This window comes from Lingula anatina, chromosome 6, assembly GCF_051362555.1.
Source record: "Lingula anatina isolate TDL-2025a chromosome 6, LinAna3.0, whole genome shotgun sequence".
Taxonomy (NCBI): Eukaryota; Metazoa; Brachiopoda; class Lingulata; order Lingulida; family Lingulidae; genus Lingula; species Lingula anatina.
The window spans coordinates 21,830,001-21,857,066 of record NC_141772.1 but is presented as its reverse complement, the minus strand read 5'-3'; the positions used below and the strand labels follow the sequence as shown (position 1 = coordinate 21,857,066).

The window sequence follows — 27,066 nt, the reverse complement described above, 5'->3', positions numbered from 1 at the left end:
CAGGCTACGGCCCTGGCATGAATTAAAAAGAATTCCATGATAAATCAAAAAGCTGGAGTTTTAGAAATAATAGAATTCGCGAATATATCTTTAACATCATTTTTTCTTTTCTTCAAATGAGCCAAATGTTGAGAATCAGCATTTACCTAATCTTTTACTCCCCAGAATTTTTTTTATTGGAAAAGAAGTGTTTTTATTTTCGATTTTATAAAGGTGTTAGTTTTTTACCCCTTTCTCCAAGTTTATCAGAAGTCCCTTACATTTGTTTCAGTTGAGATGATGTCCTCCGATGCTACAAAAAAAAAAAAAAAAAAAAAAAAAAAAAAAAAAAAAAAAAAAAAAAAAAAACTTTATACATGTAATTATATATATTGTAGGCCTTCAATAGCTACGCCCCTAATAAATAAATGAATAAATAAATAAATAAATAACCCCAGCCTTGCACTCCCACCCCACCTTTACGTACGATTTGTATATAGAAAACTGAAGTTTTGCTATGCTTGAACATATGAACCTAAATGTTTCTAATGAGATATTTAAAACATATTTGACATCTTGATTTTGATTATCGATAAATGCTAGAAATCTGGGCCTTTCGTTCAGGTCCTAATTACAAACCGATTAAGACTTTATCTAACTTCTATCACACACAAACTCAAATATTTTTTTAAAAAATATTAAAATTATAAATGACACATAAATAAATAAATAAATAAATAAATAAATAAATAAATATATTTTAATTAAAAAGAGTTCTATGCACTATTTGGAAATGGATAATTTTACAGTGCATGAATGCCTTATCGTGCAGGTAATAACTAAGACAATAGGTTCTAATCCTGATATCGTTTTCGTGGAAATACATAGTATACGTAAATCCTCGCGTAGGCTGAAAATGCGATCTTTTAACCTCATCGACGGAAATTCCTTTCAGAATCTAATTTACCCGCTTTGCTTTTTGACACATTTTAAAATACATCCCTACAAATATTATCTACAGTGCGTCCGAACACAATTTGTAAAGTTATTCAATTGCATTAGATGAACCAAGCACAATGTGTGATACGGAAACAACGCAATATATTTCCCTCAGGTGATTCGTTTCTAAAAATAGCAACGACCTCATCGGAAATCTCTCATGACACACAGACAGAGCACAAATAGCTCTGACGTAGTACACAAGGGATGGATTGCACGGAGTGACAACGCTGTGTCGAAATTCCTGTATATAAAGCTAGTATTTCACATTTTACAGACTTTATGATGAGTACAATGGGAGATTCACAATCTAGACCGATGCTTATGGTAAAGAAGAATCCAATTGTAGACGATTATAGAATATCTAACCAAGTGTTAGGACTAGGAATAAATGGGAAAGTTGTCGAGTGCGCTCACAAACCAACTGGACAAAAGTACGCACTGAAGGTAAGTGGTCCGAAATATATTTTTCGTCATTGTTGAAATCAGGTGTACGTCGCTCAGGGATTAATACTTGGATTAGAAATGAATTTAAATATAAGAAATCACCCGTGTCTGAAAACTTGAAACTTTTTTGAAGAGTAAGAAACTTACTTGAAAAGTCCGTAAAAATGGGATCCATGGTGTTAATCTTGCCCTCGAGTCCGATATCGAGTTTACAACTGTTTATACTTCTAATTTGACTCTGTACTGAATCATTGCCAGCTGTTGTGTATCATGGCTCTTTTTTTAATTGTTAATCACCATTACACCAATGAGCCATTTTTGGTATTATCAAGGAAAAGAGATGGATATTAACAGTTAACATGTATTCTCTTAACCCTCTAATATTGAAATATCTGGGTATTTTTAGCTGTCATGTCAGAGAGATGAAGGCTTAGTCCTTAGCAGAAAGCTCTGAAAAAAGTTTGTATAGATGATCTAGTACTTTGAATACATCATTGACAGGACAGTGAAGTTTCAGACGATGGCATCATTTTCATTTTTCTAAATGAGACTGGATTGAATATGGAAACAAGGAACTCCATTTTACCAAGAACTTTCTCTTTTGCTAAAAGGAAGGGCCACAGTCAAACAACTACATAAGATAATTTTCCATCATGTTCCTGACATTATTTTATCAGTGACAAATTAAGTCAACTAAATATAACTAATTAATATTTATTATATATAATTAAAACAGCAGTATCTTTATATAGAATTTAATGTCACATGTATCTTGTTTACTTTCTAATCAACCATTGTGTAACACAAGGCATGAAAGTATTTGATAGTCGTATGAGATTCAAAATTTCAAAGTAAATATTGTAAACAATATTGGAAATATAATATATTTCTTTTTACCACCAAGACAACAGTTATCGCAATTATTCTGAAATAATCTCTTAAGATATTATTGAAAATGAAAAAAAAAAAAATAAATAAACATTGATTAGCTTTGAATGAAGAAGATGATTAATTACACATTGGCAAGTATGAAAAAATTGCTGTTTACGCCAGGTTTTATGCTACTTTTCCTGCCAAGAGTTGTTGTGCTTTTAGTGTACCTCACCTACACCATTCATCTTTCCATGTACAACATTGTGGTTAAGTTAAGTGAACTAATAAATTACAGATATCATGAACACAGCTAAAGTATTTACTATCTGTTAAAATCTCATTGTCACGTTTACTTTCTAAAGACATGACAGCAAGGCAAAGCATTTACGTACAAGCAGCCACTCAAATAAAGATAAAATGAAGAAAGTCAGAAACCGTACAAGACATATATCATTACACCTACTAAGTTAAGGGCAATGGCCTTCGTCTCGTTGGATCATGTTCACATGCACACACAAAGACATAAGTGATGATACTTATTTTTAACCTAATACAACCTCAAGGAATATTATCACATGACTAGTGGAATATATTGACATTGGTGGTGAGTGTCTCCAGAACAATGAGGAGTTGATAACGTTAACAAGACTGGATTTTTTAAGGTCCACTTTCATCTCTGTCTTTAAGAATAAAGAAAGCATCCATTTTGCTGAGTCAGTAACAATTTCAGACTACATATTATTCTAAATGAATTCAAAGCTAACATGCAGCCAGCACAAGGTAAATAGCAATTTCAATACTAGCTGTTGATTGAAGACAAATTGCTAGAGTTTTTGTTCCAAATTTGAAAAATAAAAGTTGCTGGTCTGGAGTAATGTCAGCCCTCTTAATTGAGCTTTAAACACTGGTACTGTAACTGTATTAACTGTAAACTGGTACTAGTAATTGTTTTAATTTTTGATTTTTTCAGGTGTTACGTCACATACCCAAATCACAGCGAGAAATAGAACTCCACTACAGGGCAGCGCATGGCTGTAAAAACATAGTACAAATCAAAGATGTGTATGAAAATACATATGCAGGCCAAAAATGTCTTTTAGTAGTAATGGAGTGGTGAGTATCTGTGATATTGCTAGTTAAAAATATGTTGTGACAAGCAGTCAAGGTGCTGTCTGACCATAGGGTCTGCTTGTAGTCTATTACAAAATTATTCTACTTGAATTTTGTATACTATTTTAGAGGTCCCTGTGATATGAGAGGGTGAAGTCAAAGCATGTGATTGTGAAAGTGTGGATGTGATGCAAGACTCACTTGTAAATTACTAATATCTATGAATAAGGTGTGTAAGTACTGCCACAGGGGCCCCTCCTCTCTCTCTCTCTCTCTCTCTCTCTCCCACTTTGTAGCTCCTCCCCTGTCTCCCATTTCCCCCTAATTTCTCTCTCTTTTTCTCCCCCCCCCCTCCTTTCACTGCCGTCGTTCTCTCTCCCTCTCCCATGAATACCCAGCCTTTAATAGAATAATGACAGATGGAAATGTACTATATATATACACGACCCATGTGCACCACCAGTTACGAAAGCAGCCAGTTTTAGATATATATACCTTCTGAGTGCTTCCCTGATAAAGGGCATTCAAATCATGCTACTGGTATTTTCTTAAAGGTCAAAATTCTGACATGCACGTACTAGTAGGAACAAACCATTCAAGGATTCACCTGCTAAATAAAGAAGCAGCAAGGAAAATATTTTCTCTTGGCACATGAGTCATTTTTATTTTCTCTTTTTTTTTTTTGTTAGTTTTAGGCACCACACTTGTATTATCAGTCAGCATGTTTTATGGTTATAACTTATTATAATAATAACCTTGAATATGTGGTGCATTGTTATTCTTGTAACCTCTCCGACCCATTTTTTTGGAGGTGTGGGAGGTCGGAAGGGTAAGCCTATCTCTTATAATTTGTCACTGAACCCATTGAAGATTTCGGTTCTGATTTAAAGTTCAAATGTTTAAAATGCTAAAATGTTCTTAGTATAAAAAATTTGCCAATTCCGTTGGCAGAGTAAACCTGTTGTGCAGCAGAAAGGTCTACTGTTACAGTAATATCTCAATATATGGTATAACACCCATTTATTGCTACAGTTTAAGTTACTTGAATATATATGGTGTGGGGTTTTTGACATGAAGTTGTAATAAAGCTCATTCTTGGAAAAATTGTTTTAACAAATAGATGGATAATATATTAAGCCAAGTCAAACATTTTATCTTTTAATTACCAGTGATAAAACTGATAAAAAAAGCAGTGAAATTATGTATTTTGTGTTCTTAAGCTAAACTGAATTATATTTAGAACTGGCTGAGATAGATAACGTCGGGTATTATAGTTATTTCACACATGATATAATTTTTATTAATTCATTTTTTAATGTATTTTCAGTATGGAAGGTGGAGAACTGTTTTCAAGAATTCAGGAGCGTGCAGACAGTGCATTTACTGAAAGAGGTAAGTGGTATGTAAAATAGGCTTAGCTGATATTAGAGAGTTTCCGGTGCAGTTGGGATACGACGGCTAGATTGTTACGTATGTGCTAATGTATCCAGTAACGCGCTTCTCTCTTCGCGTTCCGGTAATGTCCCGGAATGCTGGCGCTCATTCCAATATAATAATAACAATATACGGCCCCGTAGCCATCTATTTCCAAGGGGGGGATTCTTTTTAATGAAAAAGGAGACAAATATTACCCAAAAGTGCAATTTTTCCCGACAAAAATGGCGGTTCGTAAGAACCCCACGATCAACCCCCGACTACGTGCCTGATAAACCAAAACTAGCGGCTCCTCTCTGTTAAAAAGTCGAAATTTGCATGAATGTACACTTGAACTATTGTAAAAAAGTATATAAGTCATATAAATTAGCAAACAAAACCTTTAATAACTATTTTCAATAATCTTCCGCACTGGCTAGATAGGAACGCTTGTATTCCGCAGACTAGATGGGATGACGGTATATGAATGCGGTGAACGTCACAAGTGTGCACAAACCGATGACGTATTAATCTAGCCGCCGTATCTCACCGGCAACGGAAACTCTCTATTAAGACCGCAGACTGAGCTTGGTTCACAGGCGTTTACACTTGGGCAGGCTTAAACTGTGGCATTTTTATAGTTGTTGTAACTTGTAGTCTAATTTCTGTAAAAGAGTTCTGGTGGTAGACAAAAATGCCCTTGAAAGTTTTATTTTCCCATAATTACCATTATAAAGTAACTATTGATGTTTTGTGTGTGTAAATTCGACTGGACGTGATATGTATCTTAACAACAAAACTAATGTCAAATCTTTTTGGTGACAAAATAAGATGATAAAGGCTATTTATAGTCTAGAATTGCACAATCTCATAAGACTTGCATCACAAATGTGTGTGTAAAGCCTGAAGAAAAATGATCATTTTATTTCAAGTTGATAATCAAGTGTAGAGGTTGCCTTGGCAGTGGCTTATGAAGGATCAGCGACTTTTGAAAAGAGGCTGCCAGAATTGGGAGTTTAAAAGTTAAGCCAGCTTATTAAGCACTGCTCAGCCATTTCCTTGTGAGTTGCCAACGAGGCAGGTGCAGTGAGCGTAAACACACAACAGCGCTCTCAGACCTTTTTTTTTTTTTGCATTCTTACACCCAGACATAATTTCTCGTGGATGACCTCATCACAGAGGCTCTTCCAATGGAGAGGGGTGATAGCCAGACAGTAATTTTACACATAGCCAGTGATAAATAAGAGAAAATTTATCAAATGAATGTTTCTTTAGTCAGACTAAGTGATCTTGAAGCATTTGTACACAAATATTTTTTTCCATGCCAGCATTTACTTCATATTTATAAAGGTTGAGTAATTTTCACCTCGTCAGGGAGCATTTATTGTAAGAGGGGAGGGAGGAATTGCATTGATACTAAAATGTAATTTTACCTGATAGATTGTATTTTTGACCTTCCCCAAGTCAAAGCTTACAAAAATTGTGGAATTTTCTACAATCAGTACACCCAGTTGATTTTAGGTTTAGACTGTGTCAAGAAGTTACAAACTCAGTGAGTTATTTAGGCCACACTAAACCAACATGACCTTATGTTAGGATATGGATAAATTTATAGAGTGCAGCGGTGATGAAAAGGTGTACTATGTTACCTTGTGGTTACCTGGTGTTTGAGGTAAACTTTAATGGCATGTTTTGGTTTCTCTTTTAGCTTGCCAATTTATAATATGATTGTACTGGGACATTAAATCATTTTGGTCAGATTTGTCAGATGATGAATGAAATTGTAATTTGATTTTATGACAGCACATGGCAGCTTTTGATTCTGAAATAAAATATAATTATTATCCATGACTTATTTAGAACCAACAAGATGAATGGGATTTAGAAAACTGAATACATTTAAATGAAGAAGAAAATAATATGATAAAACTTAATAAAACTAAGTAAGAAGTAATCACATTTTGGTACATAGGATATTACTAGTATGAGCTTATGAAACTTCATGAAATCCATTTTACCATATTTTCAAAGAAAATGGTGGAAAAATTTGTTTCACCCGCCACATTTTCCTGTCATGATATATTTTATGATTGCAGAGATTACTATGTACATGACCCTGCCCTAGTTTAGTTCAAAGACAGGTTGTAGTGGTCCGATAACCAGCTGTAACATGAGACAGTGTTACATGGTACAGTAGAACTTTAAAGTATGCAGGAGTAGGTGGCAGAGCTGAAGATTAATGCTGTCTACACCCTATTTGGATTCAGGGTGTACTTTTTGTTATTGGACTACTGAAAAAAAAAAAAAAAGAATTGGTGACAATTTTCATTTATGGCATATTTAACACCCAAATGAAATCAGTAAAAAAGATTTTTTTTATATACTCTTTGCTTCAGTGCATTGACATTAGTGGGTATTGTTAATCTTCACTGAGATGTTGGTGTCAGAATGTGGGTCAAAATGGTGTTTTATCTGTTACAATAAAAAAAGACAAAATTGTGAATCAAACGACTTGGTCTTTAAGCCAACAATTTCAAAGGTGTGGAGTGGGGCCAGTGCTTTTTCTGAAAAAGTGAAACATTTTACCCCCTTAAGTGACTGAGTTTGAGAAATGACAAAATGTGGAGATCAAAAGATTTAAAGTGTACCTCTAAGGTGGCTTTTTTGATCCTCCCCCCCCCCCTCCCCAGCGCACACATACATCTGCCTATGAGTCTTTTATTTATGATGATGATAACATGCTATCAATTTAGGGAAAAAAATGATAAAGATATCATTAAGAAAAAGTGTACTAGTGCCAGTTTCATTTCTTGCAATGCAATGATACAGATATGGATGGTTATTGAGAACAGAGCGATGTCCTGTTAACATGTCAGTCAGGATTACTGCCGCCCTACCAGGCCTACCCAACTACCAGACTCCGCACCTAAGGATCCTGAATTAACCGGTATATCGGACCACGCTACCCGTTTTCAAGGTGTGTGTCAGATCGCATTTCGGAGTATCATACCCCAGAACAAATTTTGTAGCACGACTGCGGGCTCATCCACGCTCGGCTGAACAACCTTAAACTGTACTCTTATTTTAGAGTACTCTATTTTATTGTCTCTATGGGGATATATGGGGACTTTACGACATTCGGTTTGAATGTTTTAACCACTTTTGATAGGGCTTTTTTGCATTGTATTAGATTAATGTGGCAGTCTAAGGTGCATCTAGGTGGCTTTCAAATTTATGCACCCGGTTTTAAAATCATATAGCGATTTTACGGCAATCGTTTACTATCCAATCAAGGTGACAGCCGAGCATGCCAGGGCTCATCCTGTCGGTGTTCTGGCTGATACTCCGAAATGCGATCTGACACACACCTTGAAAACGGGTAGTGTGGTCCGATATACCGGTTAATTCAGGATCCTTAGGTGCCGAGTCTGGTAGTTGGGTAGGCCTGCCTACCATTAAATAGGACGTGTGGAGCAGACAGAAAAAGATCCATAAAAAGATCTTATCAGGATATTCTGTGTGCTTAGCGATATGTACTCAGGCTGGTCAATAATCAACTCTACATTCATGCTGGTTCAGATAAGGGACTGGGAGACACTGATGTGTATTAAAGGGGAATGGTTGATTGTATTACAGCATGCAGATACCATGATAAGTCTCTGAAGATGGTAATGCGCAAATAATGTTTAATAATTTTTTTATGTTAGTAATGGTGATCAATTATCAGTATTTCTCAAAAAGTAATTTTTCTGAAAGTTTTTAAGTCACGAGTTTAGGCTAGTGCTTTTCAATATTCCTGCCAAATTGAACTACAGTACGCATATAGCATAGCTTTTAAAAATACAACTTTGAAGAGTCAAAGTTCTGCCTGTAATGTAAAAAGAACACCACAGAATGCTCCTTTTACTGTTTACTCCACATGAGTATATCACTAAATTTGCTTTAAGGCAGAAAACGAAACAAATGCCACTTCACACGCTTGCTGTGTGAACTCGCCATTGATTGCATTGTATGAATAAAAATGATGAAAGCTAAGGGAAATGGGAGGAAAATCTGGGATCCCCGTAAGCACTGCAACAGCTTTATTAACTGTACAGAGATTTATCTAAGTGTCCATCAGGGCTGCCATGGTAACTAATGGAATGATTTTATAATCTCAGGAAACCACCACTGGCTAGATATTCTATGAGGCAGTGGACCACCTGTGATTCTCGCCCTCAGATTCAAGCTTTATATACCATATCAGAACTTCGAGAACGGTTTCGCCATTTTTCTTAGTGATTCCGCATTTGTCTGCCTAGTCACAAGTCCAAATGGGCCAATTTGTTGTCTTGACAGATGCGAGGTTTCATTTGTGCTATTTTTTATTGAGACTCGAGGCTTCAGATCAATAAGTTTTTTCTGATGCTGATTGATTACTTGTATTGACTTACTCAGTTCTGAAATCAAATGTTTTTTTACTTCTCTACTCAGACTGAATGCTGGGTCACTTAAATAACATGAAATATGAAAGAGACATCTACTAGTAGACATGCTGAATTTGTCTGGCACATTGGTCATAAAAAATTGAATATTCAGGGGCTTTTAGGAAATTCAGTTAAAAATTTTGTCCTGGGAACCCACAACTTTCGGAAGAGGTGCCATTTAAAAAGAGTAAAAATTCTGATAATAATTTGATTTAAAAAAAAAACCAAAACAAAATGATAGTGACAATTAAAAGAACACAACGAACTAAAATTCAACAACTTAACTGGGTCAAGAAATTTTAAATTATTCAAACTTCAAAAAAAAAAAATTAATCTTGCTATTTATAGACTTGCCTGGTTTTAATTAAATTACATCGGTGTGTTTAAAGTCTTAATGACAGTCAGCATTTTTTTCATTGTAGAGGCAGCAGGTGTGATACATGACATCGCCCAGGCTATCCACCATCTTCATTCCATGGACATAGCACACAGGGATCTCAAGGTAAGGGTTTTTTATTAAAAACATTTATTAATGTATTTATTTTATAATGATTTAATTTTTTTTCTGAAAGATAAAACACAGACATGATGAAAATTTGAAGAAAAAAAAAGGGCTGTCATGAAAAAATTTGTCAGACCAAAGGACTTTTTGCTGAGCTGGTTGCAAATTCAAGATGGCCGGTCTTAAAATTTTGGCACATCCATTTTGCATTGGTCCTTGAAATTTGGGTCAGTTATGACAGGCAAGAAAGACAAATTCATCAAGTCTGAAAACTAGGTGCTTGCATGTTCACTGAACTGAAGAGGTCTTTAAGATTTAGTAATTTTTTCAGAGAAATTGGCAAAATTTAAAAGACTGGTGTACTTATTTATGTATTTATTTTTAAATGTGTTCATTTCAGCCTGAGAATCTACTCTATGACAAGAAGGGACCAAATGCTACTCTAAAGCTTACAGACTTTGGGTTTGCTAAACAGACCTCCAACTCTTTAAAGTCGCTTCAGACACCTTGTTATACACCGTACTATGTGGGTAAGTAACCAGCAGTGGGTGGAACTGGGGGGTCTTCCTCTACTGGCAATACTGTGGATGTACCTAGACAGGTGCCTTCTCACTTGTTTGCCAAAGAAATAAAAAAGGGTCAGGTCTATTTTTTTAATGCTGTTTCTGATGTAAGTTCCTCCTCCTCTCTCTCTCTCTCTCTCTCTCTCTCTCTTTTCCTTTCTCTCTCTCTCTCTCTGTCTCACACACACACACTTTCCCACTTTGCCTCTCCCCTTAATTAAAATTCAAAGTCTTTGCTAACACTTACTGCTCATATGGAGAGAAGATGATTGGTAATTGGTAACCAATTATCTTTTATCCATGGTAAATGTTGCAATGGGAATACTGAAATTAGTTGATCACTAAGGTAGTGAGGGTTAACTGGCAGTTAAGCATGCAGGATAAAGCAAGTGACGGCCCCAGTAGAACAAAGTGTTATTTAAATAGAGATATGCTCTTAGCTGCATTTCCCAAGAGTGGAAAATGTGACATCTCATTTATTTTCCAAGATATGTTGAATGCTGAATGGTCTGATATATTGGGTCATCATTAAGTCTGATAAAAAATTGATGGAATAATTTCAGTAAGAAGGAAGTAACTAAAATGCTTTTAGCCCAGTAGTTAATATGTCGTCGTTGCTTATGCCTCATTTTGGTTCTTAATGTTGGTCATTGTTCTACTCAGTCTGTGGTTGCCATCTCTGCTCTGTTATTGTAATTAAAAAAAATCGAGATATATATTTAAAAAAGTACGAATAAAGCATGTAAACATAATCAGGTACTCTGATCGTGCTACCCAGAAAATTATTTTGATATATATATATATAATGATTCTTCCTTGTTTCCAGCATACTCATATAATCAGCAGCTTTTCTGTATTCTCCTCAAGGCCAGTCATTATCAGCTGATAACATTCAGCAAGAGTCCCCACAGAGTTAGATCAATCTAGGTAGAAAGTTAGCTTCATTGGGAGTGGGCCAAAAGATGCATTTCTAGCTAAAAGAATGTTTACGACAAAAGCTAAAAGAATGTTCACGACAACTTTATTTTGAAAAGTTCAAGGGTAAAAGAAACTGAGAAGTATCGAGGTCTTGACGAGTGCAGTGATATTTCCAGAGTCGAGTCTTGTTTTTCTCATTGAAGGTGAATTTCTAAGAAATTATGCCATAGAATGAGTAAGATTTTTACTTCTCAAATAATTATATTACAGGATATTGCTTATGAAAGGATAAAGATATTATTTGCTCTTGGAAAAAAGCTTCCTGAAGTGTGAAATGGCTTTATGCAACAAAACGAAGGTGCTGTTACAAAACCCTTCATGTTTTGAGATTTTCAAATAATGTGATGTGCAGGAAATCTGAGATATCGCTAATGAAAGGATGTGGATATTTTTGTTCTTGGAAACCACTTTCTCCATACAGTGTGGTTTTCGTTATGTCAATACAAGACTTAAGATTGCACGTTCATTTAAGGAAATGAAGTGTGAGAGATTAGTAGAAAGTTTGATGATGTAAATTGATTGGTGTCCAATAATTATTTCAAGGAAGTTATTATATAGGCTCGAGTTAAGGTGTGATGAGCTTTCAAATTGGCATGGTTTTGATAGGGAAGTTGAGCACGTGTTATTCTTGATCCCGTTCTGAATAGGAAAAACTGTGAATCCAGCAAAATTTATTTTAACCCAGAATAAATTGGTTCCCAAATTGTTTTTAATTTCCAGAAAAAAAAATACTTAGTCCCTGTCTATAAAGTTAAAACCTTTAAAAAGTTGTTAAAAAGAAAATAAGAATATCACTTTTTTAATTAAATAACTAATACCAATTTTGTCATTTTGACATGCAGTATATATCCTGTAAAATTAATAAATTGATATAAAAACAAAATTTTAGAAATGTAAATATTACTGATAAAATAAAACTTGTGAACATTACTACAGTAGTGGTAGGATTAATAAGATGGCCATAGATATCATGTTTGTGCTATTTTATCTTCTCTGCTTGATAGAGAACAGGGCTAGAGTACTACTGTTCCTCTTTCTACGCCGCATTGGGTATAAATTAGAAATAATTGGTCTCAGTGCTCGTGCTTGTTCTGTTACTAGCTGGTAATGCAATGCTGCAATGTTTGATATTTGTGGTCAATTACGATCATTAGGTGTATATTTGTGGTCTACTGAACCACTAAATATCCAATCTGTGGGTAGTGTCATGAAATAATGAGTGCCATCTCTGTAAATTTATTTGAAGACAGGCAGGGAAGTGGTGATATAAAAATATAAGATTCTGTTTTGTAAAAAGTTTTTAATTCAAGTAATATAAGGAATATGCAGTCCCTTATGGGGAGTGTGGGGGGGGGAGGGATACACGATAGTTTGGGGATCATGGAAAAATATGACATATCATCAAAAGATACAGGACAGATAATGAGTTTACGTTTGAAATCAGCTTTGCTGGGGGTGTGGCTTACACCCCATTCTCATAGATTAGATCGACCTACATTGGATCGACCTAACTCCCTGGGGGTTCACGCTAAATAGCTGTCAGCCGGGCGGACACGAAAGTTAATTACCCCTTAAAGCTTGTAGTAGGCGGGGACGGACACTTAAGGGGGATTATCTGACAGTAATCTAGTGAGACTCCCCGCGGTGATAGATCGATCTAAAAGTTGTGAGAACAGAGCCTTACTGTTTCATGTAATGTACTTTCTGGCCAGTCAGATTGGACAATTTTCATCAGGGACAAGTTGATGGATTTCAGTTCCTTATTCTTCACCATTTAGCCATTTATCATTATGAGTTATTTGATTGGCAGAAATTTATCAATCTAAGACAAGTGTATTGGCAGAAATTTATATTTCTAAGGTATTTGATTTGGCAGACATGTATTGTTATATGATTTTTGATTGAGCCGAAACTGATCGTTCTAAGATATTTGCTCTGACAGAAATTGATCATTCTAAGATATTTGACTTGGCAGTATTATATCATTCAAAGACATTTGCTTTGGCAGACATTAAGCATTCTGAGATTCTTACTATGGCAGAAATTGATCATTGTAAGACATTTGAATTAGCAGAAATTTTTCATGATATTAAAATATTTGATTTGGCAGAAATTTATCATATAAGGATATTTAAATAAGCAGCAATTTGGCATTCTAAGATATTTGAATTAGCAGAAATGTATTATTCTTAGACGTACATTTATTTAAGTTAGAAGAACACTATTTTGACCTCAGGTATCAATAGTTGTGTAATTGGGACTAATACAGGGAAATAATGGCAAAAAGAAAATTTGTCATAATTGTTGATTGTCATTTCTCTGCCTAGTGTTCTGTTCATAGTCAGTTTGAATGTCCTACATAACATTTCTCATGTGTGCTAACTAAGGATTAAGTGAAGTTGAATCCCCCCCCCTCCCCCCAATAATTTTAGAACAGAAATCTAAGAAGATTTTTTATGGGATAAATTAATTCTTGAGAAAACCTAAAACTGATAGAAGCTTATCCTGTAATCTGAAGCCGCCCTTTTGGGAAGTTTCAGAGGTTTCTATCTGTAATTTTAGCGAGACAATTTCCTTTGAGATTGCAAACACCTGGTAATTATTTCCTGAAACCTTAAAAAAATCTGAGCAGGGGGGGAAATGTATATATCATGTTGTTCCATTTTTGATAGGGGTGGTTTTCTTTTCTCAGAACTGATCATGGATAGATCTTAGATCCATTTAGTGATGCTTTAGGGATAAGTTTTGGCAGCGTGTACACAGTTCACAAAGTGTCAAATGAAGAAAATAAATTTTTAAGGTGTCAACAATCAGTTATATAGAATTATCTTTTTATTTATTTTATTTATTTAATTTGGAAAGCTAGCTTTTTATGAGATTTGTGGCTTTGGCAGTATGTTGATTTTAGGATGAACTTATTAATTTGTGGCTTTTGTTAGCATATTGAATTGGTGGGTGATTTTGCTTGGTTTGGAAAATAATTCTTGATATATCTGAAGAATGAGCAGTGGTAGTTGTTGATATCATATTTTAGATGATGGTTAATAGTTTTGTTGATTTGATAAACTGGAACATTTTATGTCATCTCAGTAGTCAACAGTACATATTAATACATATGGAATTCATGTTATTAATTACAATAACGTAGCATGTTTTAAATGACTGATTGATTCTTTGCATGCTGTGCCCATTTTCAAGGGGAAAAAAGGAGGTTATCAGAAAGCACAATCTGTAGGATTAAGGATTATTTTTAATAAACATGGAGTCTTTTCGTTGATAAACTGTTGAATGCATGTTTTTTTCTTCGTTTGCTCAGCTGTAGACCAGGTCATATGCGTTACATTTTCCAGCATGCCAGTGTTCTCTCACAAAAACTACTTATCAACACGAAATATATTCTCACCTTTTAAGAGCAATTCAATAGATACAAGAGATAATGACTACATTCCTTCCAAGTCCCTGACGTCAAAGTTGTTTTTAGATATATACACGTCAACAAGATAAAAGTTTAAGCTTTTCTTTCATTTAAGTAGTCCAGTTTTGTGCAAGTTTGAGAGATATTACTTTAAATAGTGAAGGGAGTGCTTGTTAATTTTGTATTTTCACTGGGTAGTGTTAATGTGTGGGTTTTAGTTAAAGGTAAATGATATGTGCGTGGACATTATCAACCCTGGCACATACCAGAATAGGTGTGAAAACTTACGTATTTCTGGACAAAGAGACAAAGGTGCTATTTCTTTCATTTATGTCTAAATCAGTTCAAAGTTCTAGAACTAGTAAAACAACTTTTCATTTTTTTTTTTTGTTTTTTTTTTGTAAGATTGATCTACTGTGTTGCTTGTCAGAAATTCTGATTCACAAAATGATTTGAAAGTAGATGGAGGTTTTCCTATTGGGATCATAAGTGAGCTGTGTACATATTGATGATTAACACCTGTAGTAATACTTAAAAAGACTTAGCATTGCTCAAGAAAACAAAGAAATATTGGAAATTGGAATGAGTTTCTGTAAACCCAATCGTAATCACAAACTTAAAGACAAAACTCTTATAGTGCATTGGCGACTTCAGATAATGGAAAATGTCTCATCTTCTAAATCATTAATTGTATTTATATCCACCTTGAAATTTCTACATTTCTGCAAAATTTTTACACAAAATAGGTAATATTCACAATTATTTTGCTTATATCTTTTATTTTCACACAAAAGCCAGTCAACAATCTTAACTTACAAGTTAGAAATTCCTTAATTTCATCTGTCTCATGTATTTTGAAAACAAACAGTCAGAGTAGGTGATTGTTAATTTACACAAAGGCTTCAAATATTTATTTCAAAGGAGTCCTGTCTTTTAGACAATTCTCATGCTCATAACAACTGTCATCTTTCAGAATTTGCCTTCTAGATAAAATTCTATTGCAATTGGGAGCATATCGATCATTATCATGTGCACCAGTGCACCCCATCAATTGCCTTTCTGCTCTGAGGTGAAACTCTATTCCACATTGGGAATTGTCTCCCAGTATTTTCCTTTCCCAGTTCAAGACAGTGTCGACCATTTCCCATTCAGGACAACATTGGCCTTTTCTAGTTCAGGACAACATTGACCTTTCCCTATTCAGGACAACATTGGCCTTTTCTAGTTCAGGACAACATTGACCTTTCCCTATTCAGGACAACGTTGACCTTTCCCATTCAGGACAACATTGACCTTTCCCTATTCTGGACAATATTGACCTTTCCCTGTTCAGTTTATGGTGTCAGATCCCCTAGACTTCATTGTGTTCCATCTTCAGGCGTTACTGCTTGGGAACTGAAACCACTCATTTAACGTGTCTGCCCATTGGCTTCAGCAAAATCTCTGGTCTTACGAGTTCCCAGTTCAATCATTAGACAGGTGCTCCCCACCAAGCAAGATTTTAGAAAGTTAAATGTTATGAAAGCTAAAAAAGTAACTATTCATAGACCAGAGACCAATACTGCCTTTTTGGATTTCAGCTTGGTGACAGTTTGGACCACCATGACCGTTCAGACTTTTCAAATCAGTTTCGCTCTGACTGAACCTAGTGTGAGTGCACCCTGATAGTTGGTTTTGTTGATGGCTAGCTTCATGCTGAAGACCACTTCTACATTGACTCTTGACAAGCTTCATCATTATTTCATCAATGTCAAATGAGATCAATGTGACTTTCACTGAATATAGATTTTCTTTCTTTTTTACCATTGGGGACTCATTGGGTTCACTGAATAGGCTGATGTTGACATTCATGGCTGTGTTTTGTGTCTGATGTTATTTATTTTTTGGTATTTCATTTTTTTTCTATTACTAGTATGTGATTGCATGTTTTCATGTTTGTCATACACCCAATGTGTGAATGAGTAATATATTTTACTACTTTTATCACATGCTCTTCAACATAATACTGTCTGCTAAGAATAACATAAGTTTACTTTGGCTTAGTATTTTTTTATAACACATAAACAGTCTTACATGTTTTCTGGTAGGCATTTTCAGGCAAGATCAATTTTGCACAGTGTTAATGGAATAGAGCTCATTGTGGTTAAAATCCTAAAAAAATTCAGCATCTTGTAAGGCACTTGTTTAGTATGCTGTAAAAGAGTTTGACACATAACCTTGATCTAACCTCTAAGTTATCAGGTATGTTTTTTTTCTCTGGGCAAACAGTTTAGGTTTTATTAGTCGGCAATGATTTCCCAAATGAGCATCATATTCAGGCCTTGATGTTATTGATGTAATGAGATCTCACTGACATTTTTGCTGTACAATTAATGTGATATGTGATATTGTAGGGAATTGTACTCATCCTCCGTCTCCAAGAGGTTTTTCCAGGATTTGGGGCTTGGGGAGTCAAAAATGTGAATCTGTAATTATGGTCATCGATTTGCAGGGAGCCCAACCCAAGCAAGCTCAACCAACCAACCCAAAAAATTGTAAGCTGTTCGGCTGTCTTTGGAAATAGAGGCTGTTTTTAAGCTGGATGGCTCTCTGGGAAAAGCCCTACTGGTCACTGTTACTCGTAACCACTGTAACTCTGAACCATCAGTTTAAGTTCTTATTTATATTTCTTACTTGTATTTTAAGGGACATTTTATTGTTTTCAGATTTTTACGTTAAATTTTTTAAACCTCGGTAGGATGTGCCACCATTAAGCCACAAATTTATCTTTTCTCTGATGTATTAACAGACATATGTGAAAATGGAAAATTATCGCAGTTTATTCATAGTAGAGATAACATTGTAGGCAAATATCTTAAAACTAGTGGAACTCAGGGTGGATCCAGACCCTAGTCTTGAAAAGACATATTGAAGATTAGCATAGTCTTTATCTTCTTTGAAAGACCTGTCATTTGTAAGAATATAGACACTTAAAAATGATTGCATTCGGTTCTTGGAACTCTTGACAGAAATGATGTGAAGATCTATTCTGAATCACCAAGTTTGCTGCAGGTTACCCGAGGTTTAATACTATATTATAAGAGACACCCACAATACAGGAAACACTAACAATTGTGCAAACTGCTTCATCTATGTAGGAAGATGCATGTGTTTGGTTTGCACTGAAGTGCTGTTGATTAACGAGGATATTGATATACCTAGTAGGTGTCAGCTGAATATCGGACATGTTACCGTCATGACTTTGAAGCACATAAACACCTTAGTATCTACTGAATATTGGACAAGCTGTGAAATTTATACACTGAGTATCTACTCAATATTGGACACTCAGATAATTATTTTGTTCTTCAATTTAGCTTGATGTCAATTATATGGCTAAAAAACTAGTTTAACAAACATGTGAATGGTCCAAACAAGTGAAGAATTAATTTTTTGAGCCAGTTGATTTTTGTGCCTGCTTTTCTGCAAAATAGATATTTTCAACTTTTATTGAAAATGTTGCTCATAAGTCTGCCAAATCCCAGACTTGAGTTATTGTGGATGAAGATCAATAGAACTGATTTTATTTTCTGTGAAAAGATAATTTCCTGGGATAAAACTATTGTATCCAATATCAGAAAGTGATATTGATTCTAATGTCAGTGTGCTTAAATGTCAGTTGATGCAATTCCTTTGGGTTTGCAGCTGTTTTTCTAACCTGTTTTACCAGATTTTTTAAAAGAAAATATAGATGGTGAGGTTCCTGGTTTTGGACCTTGACCTTTGACCCCTTGTTGTGAGGCTAGTTCAGACCAAGAAGTTATAATGAGAAGGAGTAGAAACGGGACATCAATTATCTCTCTCGTCCAATCAGATCGCAGCATTCTTTTCAAAGCGGCGTCCTTTGAAATTCGATCCTCGTAACTGGTCTAATCCTCCGCTCGCCTCCGCGTGACTCAAGACGGAGAAGCTGAACCAGTGCGTATACGTCTTGATTTATTCATGTTTAATGCGAATATTTGGAAGTTATACTTAGAAAAACGCCAAGTCGAGCGATATAAAGGTGAGTGAGAGTTGATAATCTGCTTTGAGCATTGTTTTATGTTCATACGGTGGCTGTCAGTCAAATTTGTCAGTGCAGAAAGCAGCGTTAGCTCGAAGATCTGAGGCCGATTCAGCGGGACCTCCATGTTTAGGACTTTTTTCTTCTAAAGTGCGTGATGTATGCACATAATTTATGTTTTTCTGGTTAGTTAAGCACGTGCATCATTACAATACATCACTTTGGTATTAAATGAATCAATCTTTTAGATGAAAAACATCGTTTCAAATAGACAACTTTTCATCCGACTTTTTCAAAATGGCGGGTCACAAGAGACAGTTGGGTGACAGTTTGGGACAATTTTTGGTAATTTTAACGTGATGTATGCATATAATTTATGTTTTTCTGGTTAGTTAAGCACGTGCACCATTACAATACATCATTGTGATATTAAATGAGTCAATCCTTTAGATGAAAAACATCGTTTCAAATAGACAACTTTTCATCCGACTTTTTCAAAATGGCGGGTCCCTAAATTGGTTAGAGACAGTTGGGTGACAGTTTGGGACAATTTTTGGTAATTTTAACGTGGTGTATGCAAATAATTTATGTTTTTCTGGTTAGTTAAGGACGTGCATCATTACAATACATCACTTTGGTATTAAATGAATCAATCCTTTAGATGAAAAACATCGTTTCAAATAAACAACTTTTCATGGGACTTTTTCAAAATGGTGGGTCCAAAATTTGATGACAGGGAACTCTCGGAATTTTTTTTTTCAATTTTTTATTGCAATATGATGTTTGCAGAGTTTCGTTTAGGATATAGAGTTATATTTTGTAATGAATTCCGCACTTACTCATTTCAGGTTGAAGAGAATGCAGGTGAAAGATCTTTAGTTTTGCTGGCAAAATGATTGTTTCCAGCAGCAACTTGATGAGGCACAAGGCTCTGTTTTCTTACCACCACTAATATTAAACTATAGTGCACAAGAGGTGCAAGTTTTAAAAGGGAATTTAGTGGTCCAAGTTTTAAAAGGGAATTTAGTGTTCACTGGCTAATTGTCTAAAGTATAAAATAAAATAGTCATCACATCAAAATAAAAACTAACCATTTTTGTATTGCTTTAATCACTGTTGGGTGTAACAATATTGAAATATTTTCATTGCTGGTACTTTGTTTTAGATATTATACAAGTTGCTCGAATGTTGAAATAAAGCAATATCAATCAATAAAAATATTTCTTTGATTTTTTCTTCTAATGAATTTAAACTATCAGTCTACTATTAGTTGGCCTCATGTAATAGACAAAGATATAAACAAAAATATGTAATAATGAAATTTTATTTAGAATCGTACTAAGTGCAATATCTTATTTTCATTTCCCCAATTTTCCTGTTTAAGCTCTACCTGGTATATAAGCAATAATGTGCCAAAAAAGAAAGAAACGAGGCTGGCATACGGAAATTGCAAGTACTACTGTTTTGTGCACACGGCTGTGAATTCAATGTGTCATTCCTAGATGAAGGTAAATTTCCTTTACACGCCTTTACACGACAAAAATAATTTAAAATAAATATGAGACTTCTACAGGTGCAAATTTTAGCGTTGAAGGTGGGTTTGTGAAATTGTTCTCATACATTCTTGATGTGTAACTAATTTTTGTATAACTGATCGGCTCTAGAACAAATGAAGATGTATCTCGCATGATTTGAGTTTTATTTCCCGAAATGGTTGCGTCCAGGCTTGAAATCTCTCTCTACACCTTTCTGTAATCCCACCATGTTTTCTGAGTGAGATTATTAGAGACTTCGCGAGGCTTTATCCCAATTGGCTGAAGCAACCCACGTGAACGGTCTTTTGAATATGTATTAGGCACAAGCTCTCCCTAAGACCACAAGCTGGGTAATTATTAGGATTAAGCCCGTTACGAGGATAGGATGAAAGGAAACCCCTTGTTTCTACTCCTTCTCATTATAACTTCTTGTTCAGACTGATACCAGGGTCATTTCACAGAAGAAGTAGACACTTCTTTATTTTAACCCCTCAATTTGATTGATTTTGTGCTTTTCAGCTAATAATAATCATAAACATCTGGGTAATACTGGCTCATTTATTTAATATTTAATTATTTGTATTTGGGTAAGTTATTAAGGTAAAATGATGCCATACTATAATAATTTTGTCAGATGTTTGTACTTTTTCAAATAATTCTTGCACTTTCCTTTCATTCTAGCACCAGAAGTTCTAGGGCCAGAGAAGTATGATAAGTCCTGTGACATGTGGTCTTTGGGGGTCATTATGTATATATTGTAAGTATCAATGGTTTGTGACATTGCAATTCTTGCCATCTTCTCAGCAGATTTTCTACTTACTTTTTTTCTTCTAAATTATTTAACCAAGAGCTTTGCTGCCTTTTACTGAAAAAAAAAAGACAAGGATGGTTCAAGTGAGAGAGTCTGTTTTTTATTTCTTCATTTTTAAAGCAGTTGTTTTTTATTATGTTGAAGACAAATTTACAGGGTAACTATGTCAGGATTGATTTTAGTACTAGTAGTTGTTTACTTAATGCATATCCTTGATAACAAAAGTAACCTTGAGAATGATTGATGTCTGGCTTGTATAGACTGAATTCTGCTTGCTCCATGTGGGTGTGAATGCATAGAGAAAATAAATACATTATTCATTGACAATGCACTGTTTATTGATCTGTTTGTTGTGTACAGCGTAGTGCCCAACTCACACTGCGAGAAAAGTGCTGAGCTACCAGTTTCATATGCTCTCCTCATTATTTATCCTAACCTGACATACAAGCTACGGCTGTTGTTGTCCATAAAAACGGAACTGCCTTGAAAGACTTTCAAATGTAATAACCATGGGCACATTTAGAACTTTTTAAAAGACAAACCAGGTTTCATTAGTCTGGCTAAATTTGACCACTATGCTAGGTTACATGTGTTCATAAAACCTTCCTCTCGTTTTCCTTCAGATTATGTGGCTACCCTCCGTTCTACAGCAATCACGGTATGGCCATCTCACCAGGAATGAAAAAGAGGATACGAAATGGACAGTACGAGTTCCCTAACCCAGAGTGGAACAGAGTATCCAAAGATGGTAGGTTGATCTGGGACACACAAACAACTTTAGAACATTTAATGTGTGCTTATGTTCTCAGTTAATATGTTTTTAGGTGTGAAAGATCGATTTTAATTTCCTGTTAAGTTCAATAATTATATTTATCATGTTGATAATCTTGTGAACAAAATTCCATAAAGACGCCTTTTCAAAAGATATGTGTAGCCGTTATACATTGAACCATGGCCATAATAAAGGAAAAAATCAAATAACAATTTAATACTAGACCGTCTTATCTCAAATAACATTTGCTCTGACCTCACTCACCCCTTCATTCCTATTTTTAAATAGTTTCTGATTTGTACTTTGCATGAGTCACAGTTCAATTAACGCTTTGATTTTCACCTTCCTTCCAGCAAAAGACGTAATCAAGGGACTGCTGAAGACTGAGCCGGATGACAGGTTGTCCATAGAACAAGTGATGAGACACAAATGGATTTGTGTAAGTTTTCCTCTTTAAGCACAAGGATATTTCAGTTCTACATCTTTGTATCAATCGGGCGACTTTTTTTTACCTATTTTCAAAGTTCAATGACTTCAACAGTTTTGAAGTTATTGCAATGGAATTTGGAATATTTTAGGAAAATAATGTTTTTGATACAAACTGAAAATTTCACGACTTAACCATTCTAAATTATAAATTTTTTTCCTTTTTTTTTTATTGTAGCAAAATACACTGGTTCCCCAAACACCTCTGTTGACAGCGCAGGTTCTGAAAGAAGACAAAGACACCTGGGAAGAAGTACAGGTGAGGTTTATCCCCAATAGATGGCACCACAACCTGGTCCATACAAGACATGCCCGTATCTGTGTGTATAGCAAGTGTTATTATTTTATGAGTGCTGCATGGTAAAAGTGGGATTGTAGTAGCATCTCTCATCCAACTTTTATCCTTAGAAGTACCTTCCTGTGTACTATATACTAGTTAATAGCAACCAAAAAGGGAAGAGATGTATTATATGCAGACACTGGCACTATCTTCCACACTTTGCTGTACTACTCATTTCTGTTATTTTTTCTGGACATTAAAATACATGCTGTTTCATGTCTCTCTCTTCTCTCTGTTCTCTCCACATATAAGTTCACTTCAATGTTCTCATTTTATTTTCCCACCATAGGCCAATATAGACACCCTTTGTTGTGTTCCCCCTGAGAAGACTAACGTGGAGGCTATTCATGTAACTACTCTCAGAGTATTTTAGTGCTTTTTAAAAGTTTCTTCACGTAGATTTTCTTTATGCCAAAACCTGTTGCATGCTCATGCTATTTTCCTTTTTTTTTTCATGGTCATGCTCACCTTGTTTATTTTACAGCATTAATTCAACGTGTTTACCTCTTTTCATGTGAGTTTAGGTTTTTGACCCAGCTATTTACTTTATGCATGTGAGTATTTGTGATTACATGTGTATATATGTTTGTGTCTGGATGTCTGTCTGTTTGTATGTATGTTTGTTTGTGTCATTTTGTCATAATTGAGTTATGAAGACATGTACACAAATATGCATTATGCTTTATCACCATAGACTAGCTCACATGGGCAAATACAAAATTATTTTTATTTATTTATTTATTTCCCCCAAAGTATGAAAATGTCTATACTTTGATAAAAAATAATAAATCTTTGACAGATATTTGTTGGTTTATAGTATCTTTACATTAGCTTTTATAAGAAAATACATTTTTGGCCAAAAGAAAAATAATATTCCGAGGAGGCCTGTTCTAATAAACTCTGACTTATTCCCTGCTGACCATCTTATTCAAGTGACCATCTTATCTTTGCAGGAGGAGATGACCAATGCTCTGGCCACAATGAGAGTGGACTATGACCAGGTGCACATTAAAGACTTGAATACAGCCAACAACCCTATCTTAGCCAAGAGGAAGAAGAAGCAGGAAGCAGAGTAAAGGCCAGCACACAATTATTATGTCTCCAAGGTGGCCATAATAAGGATAATGATGATAAACTGTATTGCTGTGGATAACAGATAGATGAACCAAAGCTTTGTGTGGGTGATGCCTTGACAGGAAGAAACACTAGGACGGATGTTGGATTTTTAGCATACCTGTAATGTGAAGACATTGATAACAGTTGGTGGCATCCTTAAACACCATGGTTTGTAAGCATAGAGAGCCCGCAAAAAATGTATTAGTTTTACTGTGTATGGATATGGAGTGTGGATATAAATCGTTGGATATGACAGTTAATTTATAAATACTGACATGCGTGATATGGAAGTTCAGAAATGACGAGGATTGAGATTGTAACGTTTATGCTGTTCATCTGTCCATGGAGACATTCTTGGCATGTTTTTTTTTTTTTTTTTTTTTTTTTTTTTTTTTACAATGATCTGCACATAGTAAAACTGTATCATCTGATTGGTTGGAAAATGCAGGCACTTGATTGGTTTGAAAAATACAGCTGTCTGATTGGCTCAGACCTAAGGGGAAATTGGTGTTATTGCTATCCAAGCTGGCAAACAGTTGAAAAATCATGGTAAACAATATTATCTTCCTAGAGATAAGGGTATGTCATTGAATTTGTTGGTTCTGGTTGGAATTTTATCCTCATATCGTGTGAAACTATCAACAGAAATTGGAAAGTGGGCTTTGGCAGCAGACGATGTTCTGCAAAAGAACAGGAAAATCCATGGGAATAATATGATTATAGAACTATCTGTTAGTTATTATTTACAATTGAAAATTATCCAGTTTGCTAAGAAAACAGCAAAGAGAAGAGTAGTTATGGAAAAAAATAATAAAATGAGGTAAATTCAGGAATATTCCATAAGTCTTGTATACAAAAAAAAACTTGTATTTATCAAACATTGGCTATGTTGTGTTCATTATGAAAAGCGGTAAAGAAAAACGAGTGAAAATGCAAATCATGTTTTGGATAATGGATTAAAGCAAACATTTGATGGTGCCAGGAAACCTCAATATTGATAACTGGTACAGAAGTTTTATTATTTTACCAAATACATACAGTTGATGTTTTTAAAGCCCAATTTGGAATCTTAATACTTCATATTTTGTTTTGGTAATTTTAGTTTGAGATGCTTGCTGAGAAAATTTCCCCAGAAAATAGTCCTGTACATAGTCACAATAGTTTAATTGCTACGTGACAAATCATGTAAGTGAAATGTTTGTCCCTGTATTGTCTGTCATGTGTAGTCATTGAAATTAATTAAAAGAAAATAATACCAAATCGCTCCATGGCATTTAGTTATTTATGATTCAGATTTTATTTAACACATGTATGCACTATTTAGTTGCTTTGCAAGAAAAATTATGTTATTGGTAATTATAAAAGATGTATGATTTATATCTAGCTATTGGTTAACTAGAAATCATTTGACAAGTTGTCCTCTAAAGTTTAAGCTTTGTTTGATTTGCCTTGCCTTCTTACTCAGTGAATCGTAGAATCACCCTATGACAGCTTATATTTGAATTTCAGCTTCAATCTTGAATTTATTAAATTGCCATAAATCATGTCATTGTGTACAAAAATGAATAAAATTATGATTACATTCTCTGTAAAAAATTTACATGTTGCTTGGTTAATATCTGCACAACCCCATTTTAGTTTTTTCCAGCCATTTTAATTAGTTGGTGTGTTGTGCTACATTGTAATTAATAGTGTCATATTTTTAGTTTTTATCACAAACGCAAAATCATTTCATTGCCATGTTTTGTAGTACTCCTACGAGTGACATGTTCAAATGACAACACCAAGAAATAAATGCAGAAAATAACTACTTAAACTAGTTTTTATTTTTCGGAATTAAAAATGATATAACCACCGAAAATAAAATCAGCCTTTTATTGCCGCTAATCGCTTTAAAAGTTCTTTCTCTTCTGGGGACCCCTTTTTAATGGTGATGGCATAATTTGCGTCAAAGTTTAAGGATTTTGTTTTCTTCATACGATTGAGCATTTCCTCCGTGAATGCTATTTCTGTTTTCGCCAAATTTACACAAGTGTCGTTGCCGTGTCCACCGGGCCTCAACCGGTAGCTGAGCGCATTTGGATTGTACGTTTTGTAAAGAGGATCGTACATTTTATTTCCGGTAATCACGTCCAAGACGCAATCTGCCTGCCATTGCTTTAGTTGAGATCTGAACGCATTCACCTCCGCGGCCAGCTTCTCCAAGCAGAATTTCTTCGCATTGGCCCAGAATGTGGCGTTGAAATACTGGTAAAGCATAACATCGGCCTTATTCCATTGTTCTAGGCGATGTTTTGTGGCATCTGATATGGTCTTTTTCGTCGTGTTGCTCATTATGTTTTGTTTAAAGTAAAGAATATCGTGATTGCTCCAGTTAAGCAGGTCCCTCATGAGAATCAGTGACTCGTCAAAATATTCAGCAATAAGGACAATGTGGAAACGTTGCTCAATTTCTTTAATTTTACCTTCGATCATATTTTCGTCGTTCATATCTTCTTTCTTTAATCCCAAGTCAAACATCATGACATTTCTTACAGGAGAAACTTTCTCCCATTTGTGCTCGTACAATCCGGGATTTTTAGAAAAAGTTTCCAATGGGTCGGTTTCTCCTGCTATTTTGAACTGCCTATCTAACTGATAATAAAAGAAGTATGATTGGAATACCCGTATAGGGTCTCTTATGACTGTAATGTATATAGTTTCTGACGGCATAACCGTGGCAACATTTTCGCTGTATCTCATGTGGTGACATATGACGTCATAGGTTCCCCTCGTGCTGGGATAAGCAAAATCCTTTCTGAAGAAATTAGGCCAGCCTAGTTGCGCTGAACCTAGCTCTTTAAAACCTAGAGCTATTGTTAGGTTACGTTCAAGCGCGTACCGAAGAAATATGTTCTGGACGGTGCTACTTGCGGCTTTATGGGTCTTCAGAAAAACAATTTTTGACGCTGGTTTTCCCCTTGGTTCCACGCTCCACGTGTTCTTACATTCAGTTTTCGAGCTCGACGTCGTAAGATCGTCGGGATGTGATGTAATTTTCATATTATCGGAGTGAGGCGGATCTGTCTTCTTGGATATCTCACTCATTTTCTCGTGTGACGTCACCCCTGTGGACCCGACTGTCACCTCATCGGCTTCCTCATATGATATCATGTTGATGACAGGCGATTGTAAAATCAGAGGTACATTTGATTCGTTGTGGCTAATAGAGGCCTCAAA

General features: G+C 35.1%; 2 protein-coding genes across 7 annotated transcripts in view; one reads left to right on the top strand and one right to left on the bottom strand.

The window, feature by feature from the left end:
- The first annotated feature begins 1,161 nt into the window (after positions 1–1,161).
- Positions 1,162–24,603, top strand: LOC106160916 (MAP kinase-activated protein kinase 2). Of its 6 annotated transcripts, none has more exons than XM_087014707.1 (11): positions 1,163–1,425; positions 3,269–3,411; positions 4,736–4,800; positions 9,710–9,789; positions 10,190–10,319; positions 21,004–21,079; positions 21,757–21,881; positions 22,259–22,344; positions 22,570–22,650; positions 23,256–23,285; positions 23,685–24,603. In XM_087014707.1, exons 1-11 carry the CDS (start codon positions 1,261–1,263, stop codon positions 23,805–23,807), a joined length of 1,104 nt encoding a protein of 367 aa, XP_086870833.1. In that variant the 5' UTR covers positions 1,163–1,260; the 3' UTR covers positions 23,808–24,603. The 6 variants fall into 6 exon arrangements, with proteins under 6 accessions (XP_086870836.1, XP_086870833.1, XP_086870832.1 ...); XM_087014706.1 differs by lacking the exon at positions 23,256–23,285 and adding an exon at positions 23,021–23,080; XM_087014710.1 differs by lacking the exons at positions 22,259–22,344; positions 23,256–23,285 and adding an exon at positions 23,021–23,080 and having other exon boundaries at positions 1,162–1,425.
- Positions 24,604–25,713: 1,110 nt separating this feature from the next.
- Positions 25,714–27,066, bottom strand: part of LOC106160780 (galactose-3-O-sulfotransferase 2-like) — a 1,389-nt gene continuing 36 nt past the window's right edge. The window contains exon 1 of the mRNA XM_013537513.3: positions 25,714–27,066. This exon is cut by the window's right edge and continues 36 nt beyond it. Within this exon, the coding sequence (XP_013392967.3) occupies positions 25,714–27,066 (1,353 nt within the window).